Source organism: Cydia pomonella, chromosome 21 (genome assembly GCF_033807575.1).
Source record: "Cydia pomonella isolate Wapato2018A chromosome 21, ilCydPomo1, whole genome shotgun sequence".
NCBI lineage: Eukaryota > Metazoa > Arthropoda > Insecta > Lepidoptera > Tortricidae > Cydia > Cydia pomonella.
In genome coordinates, this window is record NC_084723.1 from 6,090,197 (window position 1) to 6,113,352 (window position 23,156).

The 23,156-nt window shown below is 37.9% G+C and overlaps 1 protein-coding gene across 1 annotated transcript in view; it reads left to right on the forward strand.

The window, feature by feature from the left end:
* LOC133529695 (beta-alanyl-bioamine nonribosomal peptide synthetase ebony) overlaps positions 1 to 23,156 on the forward strand; it is a 50,758-nt gene that overhangs the window by 24,115 nt on the left and 3,487 nt on the right. Inside the window, exons 2-11 of the mRNA XM_061867473.1 lie at positions 16,404 to 16,535; positions 18,214 to 18,361; positions 19,029 to 19,162; positions 19,654 to 19,830; positions 20,144 to 20,370; positions 20,694 to 20,970; positions 21,227 to 21,394; positions 21,939 to 22,097; positions 22,219 to 22,358; positions 22,879 to 22,969. Coding sequence (XP_061723457.1) covers positions 16,415 to 16,535; positions 18,214 to 18,361; positions 19,029 to 19,162; positions 19,654 to 19,830; positions 20,144 to 20,370; positions 20,694 to 20,970; positions 21,227 to 21,394; positions 21,939 to 22,097; positions 22,219 to 22,358; positions 22,879 to 22,969 — 1,642 coding nt within the window. The 5' untranslated portion in view covers positions 16,404 to 16,414. The remainder of the gene's footprint in view (positions 1 to 16,403; positions 16,536 to 18,213; positions 18,362 to 19,028; positions 19,163 to 19,653; positions 19,831 to 20,143; positions 20,371 to 20,693; positions 20,971 to 21,226; positions 21,395 to 21,938; positions 22,098 to 22,218; positions 22,359 to 22,878; positions 22,970 to 23,156) is intronic.

Sequence of the window (23,156 nt, forward strand, 5' to 3'; positions counted from 1 at the left end):
TACTTAAGCAGCTCTTTGGGTCTTGCTTGTGGTAAAACTGATGGTAAATACTTGTTTTACAGCATTTGTCTATACCATTCCATTACTGGTGCCTGTTCCATTATAGGGGTGTTTACTATAGAATTAGTATTGACATCCAAATTACCTTGAACCGTAGATGGGTCTACAATTAAAGTCCGTGACCGTTCATAACTTAGACCTACATTATAATCTAGCTTCTGTTGTGCAACGTCATAATTTTTTTTTATGATACAGGAGGCAAACGAGCAGACAGATCACCTGATGTAAAGTGTGTCGAAGCAACGCTTATTTGTATACCTAGCAATCTTATTAGATCAAATTTTGTAGAACTCGTAATTAAAGTTAGCTGATGTGGACTGCATTCAAAACATTAGTAAGTATATGCCATGCTTTGCTATAAATATTTCGGTTTGATTTTCACCCGCATATCAGCGCCAAACCAGCTTATAATGATCTATATGTTGATGTGCCATTTGATTAACTCGTGTATAATGCAATAGATTATTAGGTACTCGCGGACATGTTTTCTTTTTATTGTTGTTGGAGCAATGTTCGTACAATAGCCTTAAAAAGTACGGCGTATATATGTATTGTATACACATATAATACAAAGGACATATAAAAACAATCTAAAATTCATGAATTGCTTATTCTGAAGATACTGCTTCATTTATGTTTTAGCACGCACAAACAAATTATTGTCAAGGCCGAGCCCTGATTGATTTAATTAAAACAACAACTCATTTTATGATTTGAAAAACGTGTTATGATTGCGCATTCGTTGCTTTTTGCCAAATATGTGTCCGAGTATTATGGAATCTTACATTATATGTAAAATAAAACAAATATTTATATCGAAACAATATATAGCACAATCGGATTAAGACCAACCTCGAAATCTCTAGAACAGTCATGAAAAAACCGTGTCCCGGATAGTATAAGCCGTGTCCCGGAAAGAAATTTAGTGCAAAACGCGAATTTATCCTGGATGGTACACATTTTCCAAGATGGCAGCGATTCCTCGAGGTCCCCAAATATTAAATGGTGTGAGCATGAAAAAGGGGCCTTTAATTTATATACATACCAAATTTCATGAGTGTTCTAGAAATTTCGAGGTTGGTCTTAATCCGATTGTGCTAACCTAATTGTTTTTTTATTTTTTATTTATTTATCAATTCAATATATTCAATTAAATATTCGTTGCAAAGTTTTAGAATAAACTGTAGAATTATACAGTAAAATCTTTATTTAAAGGGCTTCTTTTGGTTTACTAAAATGCACTGCACCAAAACCAATAATACAATTAGGCAATATTTTGCATTAACTTCAAATGCGTCTGCACGCACGTCTATGTTCTTGGCCAGTATCGTTCATTGTCAACGTTGGTTTTTTGTGGCCCGATGTGGGTCAGGTTCAAAAATCGTTTCTTACGTCTTGTGTGCCAAGGTTTAGTAATTGGCGGGCCATGAGTAAGATGACCATTGAAATGACCAAGCTACTTACAGCATTATTCTTAACTGACCGTCCGTGGAACTTAGATAGTTACAACTTTGTTAAGGTTTACGATATTACGATTTGTTGTTTTGAACGTATACTGTACAGTTAACAGTCGTCGAGGAGAGTCCAATAATACACTATGCCAATGGACCTCCTGAAGATCTGATCACCCTTACCGACGAGGCCATCAAGTGGTTGACTGCGCTTAATCTATATTTAAAGCTGTCTGTATTCGCTGCTGTTTGTGCTGTTTTATTTTTTCCTCTGTTCTGGTTCTCCATTTACCTATATTTGCTACCCTTATACATATTTCTTCCTTACGGTAATTTCTACTACCTGAAGGTTGTCTGGAAGAGATCGCTTTTTAGCGACAAGACCGCCTGTTGTTGCTTAGTTTTTTATGTTAATTTCTGTATTTAATCATGTTTTATTGTGCACCATAAAGAATAGTATTATTATAATTATTCTGTTTTATAGGTATTATTACATAAATTACTACAAAAATACTATAATATAAAATACTAAATAAATAGCAGTAAGATACTGCTGTGCTAAGCCGAGAGGGCTGACGTCTAATCGTAAGGGTCAAAAGCATCGCGATGTAACTTATTAAAGAACCTGTGGACACAGTGACGTACCTGCCAAAGGCCTAGGCGGGACAGTGCCTTGGAGCCCCCAGGACCCTTGGTCATCTAGCTAGGCCACTGTGTGGACATGCGTCATCATCATCTTTCTCGCGTTGTTTGTCCCAGCATTTTGCCACGGTTCGTGGGAGGCGGGGGTCCACTTGGCAAATAATTCCCTGAAATTGGCGTAGGCACTTATTTTTACGAAAGCGACTGCCATCTGACCTTCCAACCCAGAGGGTAAACTAGGCCGTATTGGGATTAGTCCGGTTTCCTCACGATGTTTTGCTTCACCGAAAAGCGACTGGTAAATAGTAAATATCAAATGATATTTCCTACATAAGTTCCGAAAAACTCATTGGTACGAGCCGGGGTTTGAATGCACGACCTCTGGATTGCAAGTCGCATGCTCTTACCGCTAGGCCACCAGCGCCTAGACAACACTTCTAGCGCACTGTGTGGACATACATGTTTTAATATCGTTCTTTGCTCTAGCAGTGTCCTCTACAGTCCCTACAGTACATTATAATCTAGAGACCACTATGAAACAGACGTGAGTTAAATGAACGTAATTTAGCGCCACTTGCACCAGCCAGGGTCACGTTACTAACCCGGAGTTAACCCGGAGGTTACCAGTACAATATGTAAAACTGGGTTAACGCTTAACCCTGAGTTAGTGGCTAAGCCCGGCTGGGGCGCAAGTGACTCTGTGTTCGACCAAATATTAACACCGACCCGTTTTGATCAGATTGGCTTACACATGTTAAAGATAGTTCTCAGATTTAAGACTCAATTCTCAATTACATTTCTGCTACTTATAGCTTAAGCCAATTATATCCACACCTCCCGATATCTCGCTCGAAATCAGTTCCGATTTCGGGCCTCATAATCGTTTTCCGTTTCACGGAATATCAGCACATCGTTAACAATATTTGAAATGTAAAAAATACTTTGACTCTAATTGCCAAAAATGTTAATGTTTTGCGTATGAACTTTTTTATCCATTTCAAATATTGTAAACTGTGTGTTTATTAGCTACTATATTTGGTGAAACGGAAAAATACTCTTGCTCGGTCCTGTCGTCGGACCTGATATCAAGCCTGATAAAGTGTGGATATAATTGGCATTTTAATGAGAAATTTTAATGAATCGGTGTCATAGCTAATTGAGTATTACTATACTTGGTACCTAAATAATTGGGGGCCTATTTCTCATGGCTATTATTAAGACAACAATAACCGATAGTTAATACTTTATTAACTGATTAGTTCATGGAATTATTGAAATCAATTCACGCTGAATAAAAAAATCGTGACATTACGTCAATGAAATAGTTATTAATGACAATTAGCAAACTAGGTTAAAAACTGTTACAAAAAAAAGTAAACTCGGCAAGCCAGGGAATTAAACGCGAAAACTGAAATTCGCAAATTGCGGGGATCTTTCTCTTTTACTCTCACTAAGACGTAATTAGAGTGACAGAGAAAAATGCCGCGGTAATAGCCCTGAGGGCACCACTGCATTTTGCCGAAGGATGGCTTGCCGTGCCATGCCAATAGTGGGGCCTTGGAGGATATCTAGTGATCGCTACCCCATGCACACATAGTCCCTATTTTCTTCCCTGGATATTGATATTCGGAAAATGTTTTTACACATTTTGATATACATTGACCATGGATATGCCCCTTCTTTATACTTTTATTTAAATTGTTGATTATTATAAAAGTTAAGAGCGGTAAAGCATAGATTTTGAGATAAACCATGAGATTTTGCTACATAGATTTTGGATGCTTCTAACTTTTGAATTTAAAAATAAATAAAAAATTAACTATGAGGCATTAGCTGTAGTTTATATAAATACTTACATTAAATTTAACAATATTACCTACTATTTTCTTTAATGTTAAGGAGGGATGGTGGAAATTTAAATTTAACCCAAAATATGCCTTAAACGACTTTGATATTCTAAGTAAGTATGTAAACCAAGCTAAAAACCCAAAATATCAAAACGGTCCATACATTTATAATTAAAATTATACTGAACATCCATCTGACAATGACCAATATGATTAATGATTGATACTCGTAATATAAAGAATCCAGAATACAGATTGCACTTGGCACCAAAATAGATCATAAAACCTTGAACATGTGTTTTAATGAACATTAGTAACTGCACTTGGCAAAAAACAATCGTATACTAAAAATAAATGCTTCTTTCAACCGGGAAATAATTATACTTAAAAATAGTGGTATTTAATGAAACCCAAATGTACTTTTTATAATGTTAAAAACGTACCAAGGTTGCTTTGGGTAAAAAGTCTGTTGATCCAACTAGCTGTTGATGATGAATATAATTATAGATAACTAGATTTTGCCCCGGACTTTGTCTGCGGGGAATTAGTAATTATAATATTGTATACGCTATTTAAGAAATTATTGATTCCATGATTCACTATCCACACTTTCACCCGCCTTTTTACTCTCTTAACAGAGATCTCTTGATTTCGGTATAAAAACTACTCTATGTCATTTCTCGGAACTAAAACCATTTCTATACCAAATTTAATTTAAATCGTTTCAGCGGTTTAAGCGTGCAGAGGTAATAGACAAACAGACAGATACACTTTTGAATTTATAATATTAGTATGGATTTAAAGGGCAAAGGCGTGACTTGACTTAGATGACGTTGTTTGTGTTTTGTAGAAGAAAAACTTACCTACGAGTTTCATGTTAAGAGGCTGTCAATACCTAAAGCGCGCACACTGTCTATTTGCATCGGAGTAAATGAGATAGCACTGTCGCATGTTACTGGGCCTGGGCAAGGGAATAATAAGAAAAATATTTAAATAAAAAAAAGTGGATTATTAGTGTAATATTTTACTCAACCACGGTTTAGATATAAATGTTTTGAAATTGTGATTTTAATTGCAGACCCATAAGTCAAAACAATAAAGACATAAAACCGTTTAATTGTGATTTTAAGACCAATCTTTGCAATTAAATTCTATCGAGCCGATTTCGTTCAATCATGTATAGAGTACAACCACGGTCTTTGAAATATAATTAATATGAACATATATTTTTCTTACTTGACTAAAACAAATAGTCTTTCTTAAAAAACTGTTTAAGTAACATCAATTTCAAGGACATTGGGTGTTGACAGCCTCTTAAGTAATACGTAATACATTTACCCAATGTTGGCCGAACGTTAATTACTTAGAATTTACCATTAACCATTATAAATTGTACCGTAAATCGTAACGGATGGTTACAGTTTAAGTAATCACGCTTATTTCCCGGAGGGGTAGGCAGAGACCACGGATTTCCACTTGCTACGATCCTGATATACCTCGCTTCCTTTACTTTTATAACATTCCTCATACACGCTCGTCGGTTTAGGGTGCTCTTGACCTGGCCTTCCTTCAGGATTTCTCCGATTTGATCAGAGAAATTCCGCCGAGGTCTACCCCTTCCAGCTCCCTCTTCTACCTCCCCCTTATACTAACTCTTTGTAAGGTGTTTGTGTTCTATAAGGTATAAAACTAATTTTAATATTATGTAAGGTAGAAGTACTAGTGCTCGACGCTGCACTAGTCACCGACATGGGCACTTTATTTCATGGAAATATAGGTTAAATTTGAACAACGAAGATTTTTCTGTATTCGAACTTAATCCTTGTCACTTTGACATAAAGTGCCCATGTCGAGTACTAGTGCAGCGTCGAGCACTAGTACTTTTACCTTACCTAACCTATGTACTACATTAATAGTACTACTACTAAAAAAGTTCACTTATAAGTTACGGAATAAATAAATATTTTCACTATTACTACGATAATTTGTCAAACTAACGACATAACAACTATTAGAGATGTTGCACTAATGATGTAGTCATGTTCTAATGTTTTAATTTTTTTTTTGTTTATACGGAAAAAAATGACTTTTTTTATTATTTATTTAGAAACCAAACAACAAATGCAATACAAAAGATGTACCACAACAAAAGGAGAATACAACAAAAGGACCTGGAAGTTCATTAATTATAAATTATGTTAACTGAAATAAATATAGTTATAGTATAGCTAATGCGATGTTTTGTATCAGATAGAAATAAAACGGACAGACAGACGGACATGACGAATCTATAAGGGTTCCGTTTTTTGCCATTTGGCTACGGAAACCTAATAACTGACATCGTACCCCTCGTGAGTAACGTGACGTACGCGTTTGCGTTAAGTCTCATTTTGTATGGGTTTTTGAGTTTCCAAAACGTCCCGCTTGGCGCGCTGTTTCTAAATCTCATACAAAATGAGACTTAACGCAAACGCGTACGTCACGTTTCGCTGTCGAATAAATTTACAATAGGGGTAGAGCTTACGGTGCCAGTCGTTTATTTTAGTTTATTTATTTAATTTAAAAGTTAGGCATTATGGACTACGTAGTACGTACCAGCGTACTACGCAGTGTTGATATCTTGATAATATGTCATGGTTTATTTATAAGCCATTTATTATCTGACGTAACTTGCATTTTCCCTTGTTTTCCTTACAAAGTAGAACTATTAGTAATTATTTTTATTACCAGCTTAATCTTGAATAACTTAACGTATTAATAAGTACATATTATCGTACTTTACCCCTAGGGGCTTTGATGTATGTGAAGACACCATGCATAATGCATAAGTTCATTAGGTATGGCACCAAAATTGTATAATAACTCTACAAAAGAATATAATAATTCTGTCGTTTTAAAAGTCCCACTTTGTCGCTTGCCATAAGAACGCTTTGACAGGTTATTCGTATAAAGATACACGCAAATCTGGTCCTTATGGTAACTTCGACACATTTTGACTAAGTATATTTCGCATATTTATTAAATTAAGTATAACTAGCGGGTCGCCCGGGTTACACACAACCTTTTTTATTAATACTACGTCGGTGGCAAACAAGCATACGGCCCGCCTGATGGTGAGCAGTCTCTGTAGCCTAAATCCCCCCCCCCCCCCCCCCGTTGAGCTCTGGCAACCTTACTCACCGGCAGGAACTATGAGAAGGGTCTAGTGTAACCTTGACCTAAACTAAATCTTCCTCAACAGTCACTCTATTGATAGGTGAAAGAAAACCACATGAAAATCTGTTCAGTTGTTTTTGAGTTTATCGCAAACAGAATTTGTTTCATAAGCTGTAGTGATGTAGTACAGTCAAGTGTAAAAATATGTCCCATAGCATCTTGTTCCAGTGTAATAAGAATAAGTGCGTTAGTACCATATTTATGAGACGATTCTTTCGATACATATTTTTGCACTTGACTGTACTTATGTTATAATTCTAATAACAAAACTTCTGTGAGACACAGACATATTAAATATATTAAAATGTTTTTAAAGTCGAAAATCGCTCGACATGTTTTACTCCATACTATATACCGAGGAGTGGCGTTGGTGGACAGGCGCAGCTCCCTATGATGCTCCTCGGTACGAATTGAAACATGTTTATCGATTTTCGACATAAATTACGTGAATGACCCGTTTTAATATATTTCAAATATAGGTTTCATGATTAGTCATACAAATTTTGTCGCAGTTACAGGAAAATGTTGTTTTTCTACTCGTCGAACGATGGTTGAATTAAGATTTCTTATACCAAACTATACTTGCGTACTTTTCATGCATGGGTCGCTGTAGTCAACTATACTATAAAAAAAAATTAACTAATCACTTGCCGCCGCGCTCCTATAGAAAAGACTTAACGTGTGGAGGGCGTGACTAAATAGCCGCGCGTTTATGTCTTTTGTACTACATTTTCTCTCCTGAGATACCAATTTTTAGTAAAAAAGTATTATTTTAGATGATTCGTAGAAAAAGTATTGTATAGTGATATAATCAAGCTTTTCAATCTCGTACCTTAGGCAACTCAGCAAGCTTCGTTGCCTATAGACGGTATTCGACTGAAAAGCTCTCTATTATATCATGAATCATGATTGTATAAAATACTATTTAATTAATTATAGTATACACCGTGTTTTTTTTTTATTTGCGTTAATTTCGAGGGTGCATTCCTGAGCTTAAATTAAGTAACTTTCTCAAAGATACCGATATTCTAACTAACTCCATTTCGGAGATAATCAATCATAAATTTTTATATTATAAGGCCCTTACGAGCGTGTACACTTGCTTTAGGACCTGTTTACTTATTAGTTAGTGTTTAGTGCGAGTTCATACATTTGCTACTAAACGTACGTACTATCTCGGACGATCGATGTTAGAAATAACATTGATATGTCACAGTTTTCAATTGTTTGGTTGAGTTAAATGTAATGCCCGTGTTACAACAACGCTATATGCAACATTTAGTTACTTTTTATAAAAATAAAAATAGTAAAAAAAAAACAAAAAAAAATATTTTTTTTTTAAATTAACTATGCCATTTAGTTTCCTTAGACGTACTTACCGAAACCCCGGAGTTAACGCAATTCAATAAAAACACGGTGTAGATATGTTATTTTACTCATATATTTAAATGAGCACTTCTTGTATGTATGTAGGTATATTTCGGGGATGTCGGAAACGGCTTTAACGATTTCGATAAAATTTGCTATATGGGGGCTTCGGGGGCGAAAAATCGATCTAGCTAGGCCTTATCTCTTGGGAAAATGCGCATTTTTTAGTTTTTATATATTTTCCGAGCAATGCTCGGTCTCCCAGATATTGTTATTTTAATTTAATAAGATTTGAATGTCTACTAGCAGGCTGAATACACCTCGGAAATATATTTGGCAACATCCACTTGACTGTTCTACCAGCAGCAAATAAATTATTGGAATTTTGATATTAACGTAATGTAAACTAATAGTAAAAACAGGTAGGCTAATAAAATACTTAGGAAGGTGCTTACAGCGTTTCATTGATGTGCTTACGTTTATTTTGCCTATCCGTATTATTGTTGGAATCCCAATGACATATATCTAAGGACGGGCCTTACGGGCAATAAGAATGGGGCCAGTACAGCGGTGTCACGCACACGAATTCGAGTCAATCGTGCAGTCTAACACCAGAACGCGATTGGTTGATGAGTTCGCATAACGCGCGCGATTGGTCGCAACTAGCTGCGTCAGACTGCACGATTGGCTCGAATTCGTGAATGACACCATTGAACTAGCACCATTCTTAGTGCCCGCAAGGCTCGTCCTTAGATATATGTCAATGTGGAGTCCCCATTTGTTTTGCTGATATTCTTGGTTACATGAGACAAAACCACGAATGCAATTAAAATCTAAAGGGACTCGACGAAAATACCTTCACATACCTAACTCAAAGCGGTTTAAACAAATGTTTCAGTTTATCCCTAATTTAGACCTTGCTGACGATGACGGCTCTTTTTTAACGTGGTTAATATTTAATGAATGTGACAGGTTTGATAAATGTTAATGTACCTACCTCTACCTACAACGTCCTACATTTAAATATACAGTGGTATTATTGGGATGATGCAACTATCTGCCGGGTTGTCATCACTGCAACAATGCTAATAGTACCTACCATACAAGTGCCAAAAATTCGGAACGAGTGCCAATTAATTAAAACAAATATGAGCGGAGATGAGAGCAGACCTAGGTAAATAACCCGTGTAAAGGCACACAGGTGAACAATTGAGCTTTACAATTTCGTTCCATTATGAATTAAGAAAAAATCGATAATTTCAACACGTCTCATTTCACCAGTCACCACCCTTATTCGTAATATGGAACTTATTGCCGATTTTAGACTTATAATCTTATAGATATTAAACCCATTGCACGCACTGTTCATAATAATTATCGAACTTGTGCGGTAATGTTATAATTATCCAACTAATGCTATAATGTATGTCGACGGTGTTTTAACTGTTAATAGGTAATTATCGTTTTATAATTGCTGTGATCTTCTCAGACACCCTTTTATTTCACTTCTTAGAATTCGAATATTAGCAATAATAATAATTAGCAAAAAGTGTGGGAATCCATTTACAAGCAACTATTAACACAAAATTTGAATTGATTTAGCGTAATAATAGAGTACGTAACCAGTACCCCTAGTGTAACTAAATTCGATTTTGAAACGTGACGTACGCGTTTGCGTTTAGTCTCATTTTGTATGGGTTTTTGAACAGCGCGCCAAGCGGGACGTTTTGGAAAGTCAAAAATCTCATACAAAATGACACTTAACGCAAACGCGTTCGTCACGTTATGATGTCGATCAAAGTTACACTAGGGGTACTGGTCATTGTTAGCACGAGACCATTCATTCACTCATTCATTCAATTGGACGGTTCAGAAGTGTCATTTCAATTAATTATCGAGTTGAAGGCTTGCGAATCAGTAAATTACTGCTTTCCCATTACGGATAAGGGGGTATCCAGAAAAATGTGTCGTGTGTATAGTCAATGCCTTTTTAAAATAAGGTGGTGTAATAGTTATTTACGATACAAGTGCAGAAAATAGAAAATTCGCAACGAGTGGTGATAAACTAAAACACGACCGAAAGGCACCATACAGGCAGGGCGAATATATTTTTGGAACATTGTCTTGTAAGATGTGAGCTCGTTACCTATTTCCTTTTATTCGAAAATCTAAAAAAAATGGGATATTTTGATTAGGATCACGCGATCAATAGATTAAAACACAGAAAAAAGTGGTCCCAGGTTTTCATACACATTTTTGGTGTGACTTTTGAGGCGGTCCAAACAAAATGCACGCAGAAATGCGTCACTAATCACTAAACTAACAAATTCTGTCTTTAAATACTACCTACTACTGTACTATATTAAGAGACAACTTTAGTAATGAATGTTCTTGAAATGTGGCAGAAATGTAGGTAGTTTATATAAACTGATATTTTGGGTTCGAACTTGAGACGAATCAACAAAGCGGTTAAGGAACGAATATTAGGTGTGAGGTCTCTGTTCGGGTCAAAAATGAACCCTAATGAGGTGAACGAATCTAATTGAGATCGCATGGAGCCAATAAGGGCGCACTACTCTGTAACGAACTGTTATGGCTCCTCTACACGATGGCCCAGCGTAGGCCAGTCCAAGGGATTTATGCGTTAGAGGGAGCAAGTGATATTGCTATCTCATTCCACTGCATAGCTGCGTCCCTTAAACTGGCGTACGATGGGCCATCGTGTAGATGAACCTTTAAATTGTCTGCAGTCGCGCAACAATGACAAATTATGACCAGAGATTATATCGTGCCGAGTTGAGATCGCGTGAGAATTGTTCAGGATAAGATTCAGTTAAGATTGGAGATAATCATTATAAAAGAGGACAGTCGTTAATGACGTATGTAGTAAATGCGAAATAAAAGATGCCATGTTATCTACGCACCAGCCGCACTAGGCATCGCGCTGGACGGTGCGTCGCATCGCACGGTACATATGTACTATTTATTGTATAATTTAAGTGTCCCTATCGCAGCGCATATACGCTACAACGTAGATGTGCTTAAGGAAGTTGTAATCTCGTGAAGTCTGCACACGCAGTACGTTATAAGTAATATTGGAGCGGCCAAATTGTTCATAATAATGGAGGCGTATTTTGAAATTGTACAGCATGTTGACTGCTCATGCATCGATTGTGTTGGCTAAGCAACGCGGACATCTATTCAACAGCGGCTTTATGCTTTACCGTGGACATAAATTAAAAGCTACTGCACGCCGAAACGTTAATGCAATTGGACATTAACCATTACAAATTGAACCGTTTCAATTTGTAATGGTTAACGGTCAATTGCAATGAACGTTCGGCCAACACCTGCACACATACAATCTTATTCATTAAGGTGTCCTGCTTTATCCTGATTTGGCGAAACAAATCTTACTTAGTTAAGGGCGTCCACAGTAAAGTGTGAAAGCAAACAAAGACTTCGTATGGTTAATAAGTTTAAGTACCTCATATGCCCTATAATTATGACTTTGTGGGTTAGGGCCTCTCCACATGTCTCCGGTAATTGCATGCGATTTGCCTATTTGTTGCAAGGTCTGTAGAACCCTTTAGCGGTAGGAAATCGGTACGGTTTGACTCAACACTCCTAAGAATAAATGCTTTTGTAAGCACTAAGAGTAGTCGATAAAGCCATGTCACGAACTGTCATTTAATAAGTCGAATCGAGACGAGTAAGACCTTGCCGGCGCTTAAGTGCAGTGTCCAATGATAATGTACTATAGGTATGCACTGTCATTATATAATGAAAAACTTAATAGCATGTAATGATGCTGTCACGCTCAACACCCATAGGCTTGCCAGGGCAATTGATTATATTGATTAATGTGTCTCTAGGCTAGACAGTGATTACAAAGAACGCAAGTTCACACATAATTGTATTTTTACTTGTTTCCTTGAGTCCCATCCTACACTATTTACCCTAGTGCATCAGAAGGAGGGTAATGTTTTTCGAGCGTGCTAAAGAAATGGACATACGTACATACATATGTATGTCCATTTCTTCGGCACGCCCTACAGCCCAAACTGCTGGACAGGTTTTGACATATAAGGTGTCGTTGGATTCGTAAGAATTGTGGTAGTGTAGTGACAGGCAAATTTTGAAAATGGCTCCCAAAAATGACAAAAAGAGGGGGTCGTTGTTTTTTTTACAAGCTTTTATTTAACTTGCCCTGTTAGTATGTATGGGGAAAATCTTGCAAGTTAAATTTGACCCACTTCCCAGTTTCCGATTAAGCTGAAAAATTGCATACATATGTAAGTCGGGTGACAATGCAATATTATGGTACAGTCAAGGTATTAAATATCGGCACGGACAAAGTGTCAAAAATATGTATACACGCCCTTATTGCCCATACATTAAGGTTGTGTGTACATATTTTTGGCACTTTGTCCGTATCGATATTTAATACCTTGACTGTACCATCGAGCTGATCTGATGATGGAGACAGGAGATGGCCATAGGAACTCTGTGATAAAACAACGCAACCTAATTGTGTTTGGGGTTTTTAGCATTGTCTCAATGAGTATTAGTTGCCTGTGGAAAAAAGTACAGTCAGCGATACAAGCTTGTACCAAAATTGAAATATTTCCCAAAAACTTATTCTTACCAATGAGCAATATGTGTATCGTGTATCAAATGAAAGCTAGTGGAAATACCATTTCAAAAATAAATGCAAGCAGTTGGGTTTTTTGTTTTTATAATAATGATTTCTCTTGGCAAATGTTCATCCCTATAATTCAATATTTGTAAATATTTTTAACTTATAATTCTTACTTACAAGTACTCGTAAACTTGGACGCAGCATGGCCGTTAGCGGCCGCTATAAAGATCAAAAGTGGTCACGTTTTTTGATTTCTAGTCTGCCTCTTTCGCACTCATGAAAATGTTCATAGGTATACGTGATGGCTTTTCTTTTGCACACTTCAATTCGAATTATCTTTAAGCTTAAGTAAAATAAGCGTCGTTCTAGATCTGTGGTGATGACCGTGTGGTGACCGTGAGTTGTCATACATGACCCATCTTATAATTGAAGTGATCTATGGTTAAGAGGAAAGGGAACGACCACTTCTCTATACAAACGTAGTCCCCATTTTCCTCTCTGCATATTGACATTATGGGAAATATTTTTACATGATTTGATGTAAATTAACCATAACTATGCCCCATCGTTTAAGTTTTTTAAATTTTCTGCTTATTATAAGAATTATGAGCGAAAAACAATTTCCATACAAATTTTTAAAACCCCTTAACTCCTATAATAATTAAAAAAAAAAACAAACGAAGGGGCATAGCAGTGGTTGATATACATTTAATTGTATCTAAATATTTTCAATAATGTTAATGTTCACAGAGGGAATATGAAAAGGCGATTTTCGAGCCATCAAATCAAACGCATGATACTAGATAATTAATGACACCCTATTATCAGTTTTACATGTTCTCGTAAATGTAGTTATTGCGAAAAATCAGTCGATATTCTAATGAAGAAATATATAAAAATAAACATAATAAAACTTACTAAATACCTAAAAAAATCTTATTGGCTTTGTAGTAAGTAAATTATTATAAATATGGTGAACGTGTTGAACCCATTAAATTCAATTACATGCCATTGGTATTAATTAAAATACCAAATTTAATAGGTATCATTGAAACATAGAAACTAGAAACATATTAAATACGTCCCTTTGATCATTAGATTTGAATTATAAGTCTACGATTAATTCATAAAAACATAATATGGTACGTTTATTTATTATTGACACGAGATCTATGTACCTACCGTTGGTCTATTGACCATTGGACCTAAAGTTGTTGCAATTTTATCAGGGCTAAAACCAAAGTTCACAAATTGCGGGCATCTTTTTCTGTCACTCTAATTACGCCTTAATTGGAGTACAAGTGAAACATAGTCGCAATTTGCAATACCGAATATTCGCGGAAGCCCCCAGAATCGATCAGAAAAGGCGGCTGTTTTCTTTAGCAAGTTGTGCGAATACATAGTTATTTAACAGCTCTTAGTCGTCTGTTACACTACGGCAGCCAGAACCTAAGTAAATTCATTATTTATAATCATCATCATGTTCATAATTTAGGTATTTAGACCTTTCTTGCCACCTCTCACGAAGAGTCTGGGCAACTTAATCCTTACTACTTTTAACGAAAGCGACTGTTATCTAAACTTCTAATCCACAGAGAAAATCCTAAAAGATGACTCCAGTTTGTTTGATGAAAACGATGTTTTTCTTCTTCAGAAAACGATTGGCAAATATGATATAAACTTATCCTCTGCATATTATTATAAAATGAAATAATAAAGAAAGAACCGAACGTAATTTTTCCATTAGCCAATGAAATAAATTGGAGGTCGCAACGATTACTTAATCAATCGAGAGGACGTAGCGTTTAGTCCGCTGATTTAGCTGTGTGTTTACGTCCCTGTTTGGCATTCAGATTCACAAAGGTAAGTACGCAGCCACGAAATCGGTTGCGACGTTTGCAACCTACTAAGAAGTAGCTGAATGCTGAAGCATTTCATGGCCATTCTTTGAAACGTTTTAGAAAAGCTCATCTCTGATATTTAATGGGTTGATCAATGAATGAGCAATTAGGTTCAAGGTTAAAAGAATAAACGGAACCCATTATTTAAGGAATTATAGGATTACTTTGTTGTCCGTCTGTCTATCAATATCCTATATCTCGAGAGCGCGTGGAGGAATCGAGTTGAAATTAAAACTAAATATATACTCAAGTCTACAGTTCCTTGAAGCTATGAAACAATCAAACTTCGAAGTTAACGCAAAACAAGATACGGCCGCTTATGCCACAAAAAATGATTATTTCAAATCAAATTGTTTTTTTTTTTTTCCTACTATAGTTGGATGTTATTTTTCATTGATATATTATTGAAGAACGCTTTTTAAAAATTAGTTTAAATATTACTTATGAAAGAAAAATAATGTAAATAATCGTATATGATACCTTTACATTATTGTTATATACTCGTATTTGTTGTGACCAAAAGTTTTTTTTTAATAAAAAGACTCGTCAAGATAGCTTATCTTTTTTCTAATGCTAAAAAAAACGAACTACCTATATAATTCCTACCAAGATTAATGTATGTATGTAATTATGTATGTATGTATGTCACTTTATTGCATATAAACAAGTAGTTTGATTATGATCGATGATATTAGATACTTTGTCATGCGTAGTATTCATTGAAGCGATGCATTGCTATCAATATAATGTAGTTAAATAAATCACTGCCGCGCCGTCACATATTTCCTGGTCAATATAGATTACTATTACATACCCAATCGTTCTATTTATTACCTGACGTTACTTTGCTGAACCTAGTCGGTCGTTTAGTAGATCGGACAGAAGCAAAAAAGGCGTCACGATCATTTTGGATAGGTGGTACGAAGATGTACACATTCCTATTTACACGACTGCCCAAGAAAAGGAGTATACCTAGTGTTTATATGTATCTTTACACAGTGTACCTACGAAAAAAAAACCTATAAATATTAGGCACCAAACCATGTATAATAAAACCTACTATAAAACTAAAAATCTAATTCTAAAGTCATGTACGGTGGGGAGGTGATGTGATGGCAGAATTTTCTGGCTGAATTGCAATACTTACCGGGTGTTCGAGGAAAGTACCAGTTCTTTTGGCCGAACTATTTTTGAGGCATGCTTCCTAGTCTGTACATAGATAGACAGGTTAAGAAATATTTGTGTCTCAGATTGTGAATAACCATTTTCTCTTCAGTTTCAGACACAATGGGTTCTCTGCCTCGGGTCTCAGTGGTGTCGGGTGCGCGGCGCGCGATCCCCGCGGCTCCGCTGCCGTCCCACCTGGCCCGCTTGGACTGTAGCGACTCCACTGCTCTCGTGTACTCTGGTAAGATTTACAGCATGGCTACTAGCCCCGGGTCTCAGTGTATATCGCCCCATTTCTCAGTTTTTGGACACAGTGGATGGTTTGCCTCGGGTCTCAGTGTGTCGGGTGCGCGGTGCGCGGTCCCCGTGGCTCCGCTGCCGTCCCACCTGGTCCGCCTGGACTGTAGCCACTCCACCGCTACTATGCAGGCATGGCTACTAGCCTCGGGTCTCAGTGTAAATCCCCTATTTCTATAATAAGTTCTTGGGCATAATGAGTTCTCTGCCTCGGGGCGGGGCTATCGAGTCTCAGTGGTGTCAGGTGTCCCTGAGCTCCGCTGCCGGGACGGCCGGCCTTGATTCTCGTAGCGATAGTTTACATACAGCTCTTGTGTTCTTTGATAACCTTATTTTCCTAAGTTTCTAGTATTTTCTGTCTACATGGCCTGTGCATCTAGTAAGGGGGTACTCCCACATAATGTGGTTGATGGTCAGGGCTATAACCGCGAAAATTGAAGTTCGTCAATTGCGGGCATTTTTCTCTGTCACTCTAATTACGTCTTAGTGAGAGTAAAAGAGAAAGGTCCCCGCAATTTGCGAATTTCAATTTTTGCGGTAGGCCCCCTGGTCTCGATGCCCGCAGTTACAGGCAGGAGAGGAGCTCCAGCAGCCCCATTTGTACCAGACCAGTTCTAAACACAATGAAGTCCATAAATGCAATGGCTCACTCATGACACAAACCTACTAGGTACCTAAATTAGTTACTATACAAAGTGCATCGCCCAGATGCCAATCGTACATCGACAAACGCTAAAAGAAAAGAAAAAATGTGTGGGGATGACAGAAGCTACGAAAAGTCACGTGACTATTTCCATATATACATTGTTTAGAATAGAATAGAATATGTACATAGGTATGTATGACTAGAACTACTACATAGAAGTATCATAACGTTTGAACTAGATATGATTGGACATAAATAGCAGAAATAATAATTTTCGTTAGAAATGGTTTCATTTTATCCTTAGGCCTAAGGTCTATGCTAGACTAGATCATAATTATACGGTTTAAATAGATCTTAAAGACCTGAGGCTACTTTTAAGCATAAATAAGCGGTTCTAAAGCTGGCAGCTGGCTAATTTGAATTGGCGAATTAATAAAGTTGATTGTATAAGATTGCAATCATTGCAGTTATCGCCCATATTTAATTCAATCGCCTATTTAAATTGTGTCGCAATCGCTACGAACGAAGTTACATCTATATGAGTTGAAGGGTAAAGGTGGGTTAGACTAGGTGGGTCATAGATACAGAAAAACAGTTGTTTATCTTGCTCTTGAAACCACATTGACACATCCTATGATGACTTATTCTGATAGTCTAAATAAAATTTGAGACGTCAATGCCGTCAAGACGCAACTTCATGCAAATCATGCATTATGAATGTACCCCCGTCTTTCCCGGATATGTGAGATTCAGTGAAATCTAAGATGGAGTGCTAATGATACCCCATACCAGCGTTTATTGAGCGTCGGCGTCTAGTCAGCGCTACCGAAAATGGTTTCGCTGTTGCGCCAACGTTGCGTCGAGCAGCAGCCATGGTACCTATTTAGCTATACGCCGACGCTCAGAAGACGCTAGGTGGGGTTGCAGGGTCTTTTGGTACCTAATTATTATTTACCCAAAAATATGATTGTTGCAGATGAGACTGGCACGACGCGCGTAACCTACGCGCAACTAGCGGCACGCACAAATGCGCTGGCGCGTGCGTTGGCATCGCGAGCGCGCGGCGCCGGCGCTAACCAGGATGGCGACTTTGTCGTCGCCGTGTGCATGCAGCCTACACACAAGTAAGTTATCTGGGCAAGTTTCAGCTATAAAACACCTACTTACCAGATAATATAATTAAAGTGCCTTTCGTGGCCAAGGCGTTAAGAGTTCAGGGTTTTGGTGTTAAAAAGTGGCCCCAACTTACCGGGCATCGGGGTTGTGGCACCATCGCTCGAACGATGCCGCCATATCTTTAGCCTTTGATCTATTAGATGGCGCTACTTTTTGATATTTAAAAAACATAACACATATCATTAAACGAATAAGGATCAAAGTCAAATGGCATCCTAAAAGTTTTAATCATGTGTCGAAAGATGGTAGTAAATTTACTGTGGCTACAAAGTTTTCTTGACCAATCCTCTTCTATTTCAAATTCTCTTTGGTCTGGACATAACCTGTAATTTAAAAGACCGGTCTAGCCTAATCGGTAGTGGTAGTGACCCTGCCTATGAAGCCGATGGTCCTGGGTACGAATCCCGGTAAGGTAATTTATTTGTGAGATAAACACAGATATTTGTTCTTCTTTATGTGTTTTCTATATATGTATTTATCTCTATAACGATGTTTATATCGTCGCCTAGTACAAGCTTTGCTTAGTTTAGGGCTAGGTCGATCTGCGTATGATGTCCCCTAATATTTATTTGTTTAATATATCTTTGAATTCTTAAAACTAATACCATTTTACAGCACAGTGATGGCGCTCCTCGCGTGCTGGAAAGCCGGAGCCGCCTACGTGCCCATGGAACCCAGCTTCCCACAGCAGCGCATCAACCACATATTGCAGGATGCACAACCTGCCCTGGTTATCTACGATGACCGCTGTAAGTTTCTTTTATCCTCCTCCAAGCGTAGATACCCCAACACAATCATGACCTGGTCAATCCAATGCATTAGGCTCGGCCCCCTTGGCTTTTTTATGTCGACTTCGTACTAGAAACTTTACTCTTTCACTGAGCTGGAAAGAATCATTTTCCAAAGAACCCAGGAGCTACAACGCATCGACCACATGTTGCTGCACAACTCGATCTTGTAGTCTAGTACGACCGCTGTAAACCTTTGTTCGGTTGTCTGTTTGTGCTGAGCATGGGAATGTTGCACCTGTTCTTCAATACGGTATCACTATTTGACGAAATTTTACAGCCGTAAACTCTAAATCAGTTTAGGCAATCTTCAGCTTTCTACACCATCGTTCAATTCAACTTATGTAACATTGATATGGAGATAAGCTAGCCGGTTTTTTAAACTCAATAAAAAAGAATGTTTTGTTCAATTGTTACAATTTTAACGTCTGAACTTATGCTTCTTTCTCCAGGCAACCCCTCCATGTTTGCCGCCACTGGCTTGCCGTCAGTCTCCTTCGAGGAGCTGGCGATGGAAGCGAGTGGTCTGTCTGCGGAGCCCCTGAACCCGATGGAGATGCTGGCTGACTCCTGCGCTAATAGCATCGCCATCGTGTTGTATACTTCTGGAAGCACTGGAGTGCCTAAAGGTAGAACATTTTATCGACTGCTTTTAGAAATCACACCTTGGCATTCTTAAAAAGCCACTGAATATGCTTCTTTTAAGGCCACCAGGTCGGTATGTAAACATGCACAGTTCTTTACAAGATACTTGTAGATTTCTTGATGACCGTTTCTGTTTTATAAATCAGGGATATTCTCATAATCAGATAATAGCATACAAAATCTATTATACATTTTACTGTTGTATGCTTCCCAGGAATCTGATACAGAATATAAAGAAACCGTATACATTAAATTTATTTTCGTATCGTAACGTAATCGTTTTAATATTTATTCCAGGAGTCCGTCTTCCGTACTCCGCTATCTGCAACCGCCTGTGGTGGCAGTTCCACACTTTCCCGTTCACGGAAACAGAAGCCACTTGCGTCTGGAAGACCGCTCTAACCTTCGTAGACTCAGTCTGCGAGATCTGGGGGCCGTTGCTGCATGGACGGTCTTTGTTGATCCTGTCCAGAGAGACGACTAGGGACCCGCAGAAGCTGGTGCGGGTTTTGGCTGAGAATCAGGTAAGAGTTTATAAGGAGTCTGGTTGCATTTGCTTCTGGATGACTGTTCTGATCTTCATGGCCTCGTTGCTGCATAGATGATACTAATCGCAGTTTACCTGAGAACCAAGAGTTTGTGGGTAAAGTTATGTTGTAATGAAACTTGCACATTAGGTTATAATTGTTGACACACATTAACGAAACCAAATCGGACGATTAGTATTTCTATCAGTGAGCAGCAAATACCCTTTTTATTCTCAACAACAATGTTGTTCAATAGTGTTCTAATAGGGAAGCTTAAGAACATGTTTTAATTTTTTTACAACCAACCAATTATTTTTCAGATACAACGACTGGTCCTCGTCCCAACCCTCCTCCGTTCGATCCTCATGTACCTCTCCCTCAACCGCTCTGAACGCCCGCTCCAGAATCTTAAGCTATGGGTCTGCTCCGGAGAAACCCTCAGCAAGGAGCTGGCTGCCCAGTTCTTCCAGTATTTCGGAGACCACAGCGGTTATAAGTTGGCGAATTTCTATGGGAGCACTGAGGTTATGGGAGATGTGACGTATTATGTGTTACAGAATACTGCGCAGTTGGATAATCATAATACCATCCCGATTGGTGAGTTTTAGAAATTCTTTATCATACCATATCCGATACAACACATGCAGCAGTATCGGAAGAACAGTTTTTTTGAAGTTGGACTAGCAATTAACTCACGAATTTGAGTATGGCTGGTTTGGCCAGTCTCAAGCCATAATCGTCAACCGAATACCGACTCTTTTATCTAACCCTATAGTTATAATGAAATAATTTGTTTTATTATAAATCTGTACGAAATCTGAAACTCTTTCCAACAACTCATTTGCATCTCCAGGTTCTCCCCTGGACAACTGCGAAGTATACTTACTCGATGAGGAGATGCACCCAGCGCGCGAGTCCGAGGTGGGCGAGGTGTGGGTCGCTGGGGCCAATCTGGCGTGCGGATACGTGGGTGGACAGGCGCCTGACAAGTTCTGTGACAACCCTCATGCTACGAGCGCAGGTATTTTTTGATGATATTTTTCCCTACCAGGCTTAGTAGAGCCGTAACAGACATTGAAAAACTCATTAAATTGTTTATTGTATTCTCGTGTAATAAGATTCCAAAATTGCGCACGCTTGAATCGTGATATAGCATGTGGCAGCGAGTATAGTGACTTTTGAATATAGATGGTAATTTTTTTGTCAAATTAAATATCTTAAAAATTAACATACCTACTTAAGTACGTTCCTGCTGAAGATGCTATACTTACTAAGGATAGGTACTTCTTTTGTCCTAAAGTATCTACTTCATTGAAGCCTTTCCCGATTTAGTTCTTAAGTTTTGTAACAGTTTTTAGTTTTGACAGCTTCCAATCATGTAACCTATTACTTTCTACGTTTATTTTCTAGAAATGAATGTAAATTATAAATAATAATTTAAAATCCTATATTGTACACCCTTGCAGGGTATCATGTACCTACTTGACCAAATGTAAGACCAAAATGTACGAATAAATTATATCATATTGATACTCCAAAAAACTTTCATGCAACTGCATTTTCAGACTACGGCCGCCTCTACCGTACCGGAGACTTTGGCATGCTGCAAAAAGGAGTCATTCTGTACGCAGGACGGACCGACTCCCAAATAAAGATCCGCGGGCATAGGGTGGATCTACAGGAGGTGGAACGTGCTGTCGCCGCTGTCAACGGTGTAGAGAAAGGTGATACACATACGAGTATATCGTTGTCTATAAGTGCCCACAGCTCAAGTGATATTGAGCTTACTGTGGGGATTAGTCAATTTGTGTAATAAATGTCCTATTATTTATTTATATCTTCCAGCCGTGGTCCTCTGCTACGGGCTTGCGACCGGCAACCCTGAGATCCTAGCTTTCGTCACCATCGAGCCAAATGCCAAGCTTGGTTCGCATCACATCGAAGCTGCTCTGAAGAATGCCCTTACCTCCTACATGATCCCGCAGGTAATACTCGTAGTATTAGCTTATTTATGCTTTGGCTTGAGCTGAGATAACTTTGCAGGCATGTTATTGGTGGGATATTATGCTTTTGAATCCCCGATGCAAAAAGAGGGGTGCTATATGTTTGACACTAATGTCTGTCTGTCTGTGGGATCGTAGGATCCAACGGATGAACCGATTTCGATGCAATTTCCTTGCGGTGGTTCTTAGCTATGTTTGATCGAAATCGGTCCAGCAGTTTGAATAGTATCAGCTCTTCCAAAAATATGTACCTAAGGCATTTTGGTATAAAATTGATTTTTTTGGTATATTAGCGTAGGGAGTTTTAGGTTCTAAGACTGCTAAACTAATTCTCTTATACGCAAATGTCTTAGGTATTATTTAGATTGGATGACAATCGTATATCTAAAATTTTACGCTGGTGAATTGCGTAGTTTTCTGGCCGCATGAGTACGTACGATTAATACGTTATTTTACGTATTTACATGAAAAAATGGTTTATTTACGAAAATATATATTGCAGGTTATCATGATCGACACCATTCCATTGCTTGTCAACGGCAAAGTGGACAGACAAGCACTGCTTAAGATGTACGAAAATACAAATAACAACGGTAAGAAACTTCTCTTTCTTTGTCGATAAATGGTCTAAGGATTCTAAAATGCTTTCTTGGCCCTTTTCGTACATAACCCAGTCCATGATGTTTTTATTTCATTTCGTTAACTTCAGGGTATGGATAAGTGTCATTAAAGGAAACTAACTGGCATAGGTACCTACATAGTTAACTTTCAGATTTTATT